Below are 3,050 nucleotides of genomic sequence, written 5' to 3' on the forward strand. Positions count from 1 at the left end.
TCGAATGGAACTATTTTTACTTATGTTGACAAACGAATAGGACGTAGTATTAAGATTCTTCGTGACACTGGCGCAGCACAATCTTTAATTTTAAAAAAGTCTGTACCTAGTGGGTTTAAATTTTCAAATACTGATTTTGTAGTTCTTGGAGGATTTCCTGATACTATTGCCTCCTATCCTCTCGAAAACATGTATCTAGAAAATGAGTATTACAAGGGAACGGTAAAACTGGCAATTGTCGACAGTTTACCTCTTCCCGGTATTGACATGTTATTTGCTAATGATTTGGTGTTGCATGACGAAGCAAATTATTTCCCAATTTTGAGTGTTACAGAGTTAGAGGATGATAGGTATTTACATGTTTCTGTATGTGAACCTACCTCGGTTATTACTCGTTCTCGTGCTCGAGAGATTGATCTCGATAATATTAATTTAAACTTTGATGATATTAATGGACAGACGACTGACCTGATGACGAGCAGTTGTAGTAATAGTAGTAGTGAAAATATTTTGTTTAATGATGTTGAATGGGATGTTGAGGCTTTAAAAGAAGCCCAAGTAAATGAGTTTTCTAATTTTGATGATTCTAATTTTGATGATGTTGATGATTTATCAAAACCTGTTTTTCTTAAAGAAGAAGGTTTGGTGTACAGAGTCAGTAGGTCAGTTAATGCACCTGCTGATCAGGCTGAGGTTAGGAAACAATTGGTAATTCCAGAACGATACCGTTCTAAGTTGTTAATTTTAGCACATGAGAATAACCTTGCAGGAGATTTTGGGGTCAGGAAGACATTGCAAAAACTCTCTGAACATTTTTTCTGGCCTGGAATGCGTCGTGATGTAAGGAGACATGTATTATCTTGTAAGGTATGTCAACTCGTGGGGAAGCCAAATCAGAAAATTCCAAAAGCTCCTTTAATTCCTATTCCGTCAGTGGGGGAATCTTTCAGGGAGGTGATTATTGATGTGGTAGGTCCTTTACCACGGACACGCGGGGGGGGGGGGGGGGCGGGACATGAATATATTTTGACAATGGTTGATAGGATGTCACGATTCCCTGAGGCTGTCCCACTGCGGAGTATTAGAGGGGAGAAAATTGTCGAGGCACTGGTTGGCTTCTTTACGAGATTTGGTATTCCCAAAATTATTCAAAGTGACTGTGGTACGAATTTTACAAGTAGGTACTTTAAGCAAAAAATGAATGAGTTAGGGATTAACCATGTTACTTCTTCCCCTTATCACCCTGAAAGTCAGGGCCAAGTGGAGCGATTCCACCAAACTCTTAAATCTATCTTAAAAAAAATTTGGTTTGGAAACAGGTTGTGAATGGGATAAAGAGATCCCTTATGCTTTATTTGCAATCAGGTCAACACCTAATGAGACTTTGGGTTTCTATCCTTTTCAGCTTATTTTTGGACATTGTGTTCGTGGTCCATTGGATGTTGTGAGGGAACACTGGGAGGGAAAAACCCCAGATATGAATGTATTAGACTATGTATCTAATTTACAGGAGAAACTTCATAGAGCTTGGACCTTTGCCCGGGAAAATTTAACAAAGGCTCAAACTACTATGAAAACAAATTATGACGTTGGTATCCAGATGAGACATTTTGATCCAGGAGACAGGGTCTTGGTACTGCTTCCCATACCTGGGAATCCACTCAAGGCTCGTTTCTCAGGTCCGTGGAAGGTATTCAAGAAACTGAATGATGTTAATTACCTTATTGAGACTCCTGAAAGACGTCGAAAAACCCAAATTTGTCACATTAATATGTTGAAACCTTTTGTTAGTAGAGAAGTAGAGGTAGATGTAGAACCAGTGTCACTGGTAGAAGTAGAAGTAGATCCTATGGTAGACATTAAGTTATCTCTGGGACCTGATGGTCTGTCCAACAATTCAAGTATTCTTAATAACCTTGATGTTAAATTTCAGCACCTGGAAAAGGACAAAGCAACGTCCTTAACCATGTTAATTAATGATTATAAAGATTTATTTCAGGATGTACCAGGACGAACTAACATTTTAGAACATGATGTTGATGTAGGGGAGGCAAGCCCAATCAAACATAGTCCGTATAGGTTGAATCCTTTCAAAAGGGACATTGTTAAAGACGAAGTAAAGTATATGCTGGACCACGGGCTGGTAGAACCCAGTTTTAGTCCCTAGAGCTCTCCTGTGGCACTGGTTAAAAAGGAGGGTGGCGAGCATAGACTCTGCTTTGATTATCGTAAGGTTAACTCTCTTACAAAGACAGATTCTTTCCCTTTGCCTCGGGTGGAAGATTGCATTGACCGTGTTGGATCTGCTAAATACATTAGCAAATTTGATTTGTTGAAAGAGTACCGGCAGGTCGGTCTTTCTTCTAGGGCAAGGAAAATTTCTGCATTTGTGACAGGTGACGGACTGTATGAATGTAAAGTTATGCCATTCGGTATGAAAAATGCAGCCGCCACTTTTCAGAGGCTCATGAATTCTATTACTTGTGATTTAGAGGGCTGTGTAGTATATATTGATGACTTAATCATTTATAGCGACGATTGGGAGACACATCTAAAGAGAATTAGAGCTCTCTTTGAGATTCTGAGAAAGGCTGGTTTGGTGGTTAATTTAAGGAAGAGCGATTTTGCTCAGGCCAAGGTAATTTATCTTGGGCACGAGATAGGCCCGGTAAGGTAGCTCCTAAGAAAGCGAATGTGGAAGCTATTTCTGACTTTCCTGCACCTCAAAATAGGAGGGGCGTGAGAAGATTTTTGGGCATGGTAAGTTATTACCGCCGGTTTGTGAAAAACTTTTCTGATATTGCTCATCCATTAACAAATCTTTTGAAGAAAGATGTAAAATTTATTTGGGATGAACAGTGTCAGGAATCGTTTGACAAATTAAAAGCTTCGTTAATGACTTTTCCATTATTACGTTCACCGGACTTTTCTCTCCCTTTTTGTTTAGCCACAGATGCTAGTGATGTAGGTTTAGGTGCTGTCCTTCTTCAAAGACTTCCCGATGGAACGACTCATACTGTGGCGTATTTCTCTAAGAAGCTATTACCAGC

The 3,050-nt window shown here is 39.5% G+C and overlaps 1 protein-coding gene across 1 annotated transcript; it reads left to right on the plus strand.

The window, feature by feature from the left end:
- Positions 1-189: 189 nt before the first annotated feature.
- LOC137620901 (uncharacterized) lies at positions 190-2,167 on the plus strand. The gene is made up of 2 exons (XM_068351346.1): positions 190-969; positions 1,406-2,167. Exons 1-2 carry the CDS (start codon positions 190-192, stop codon positions 2,165-2,167), a joined length of 1,542 nt encoding a protein of 513 aa, XP_068207447.1.
- The last annotated feature ends 883 nt before the right edge of the window (positions 2,168-3,050 follow it).

Source organism: Palaemon carinicauda, chromosome 27 (assembly GCF_036898095.1).
Source record: "Palaemon carinicauda isolate YSFRI2023 chromosome 27, ASM3689809v2, whole genome shotgun sequence".
NCBI classification, from domain to species: Eukaryota; Metazoa; Arthropoda; class Malacostraca; order Decapoda; family Palaemonidae; genus Palaemon; species Palaemon carinicauda.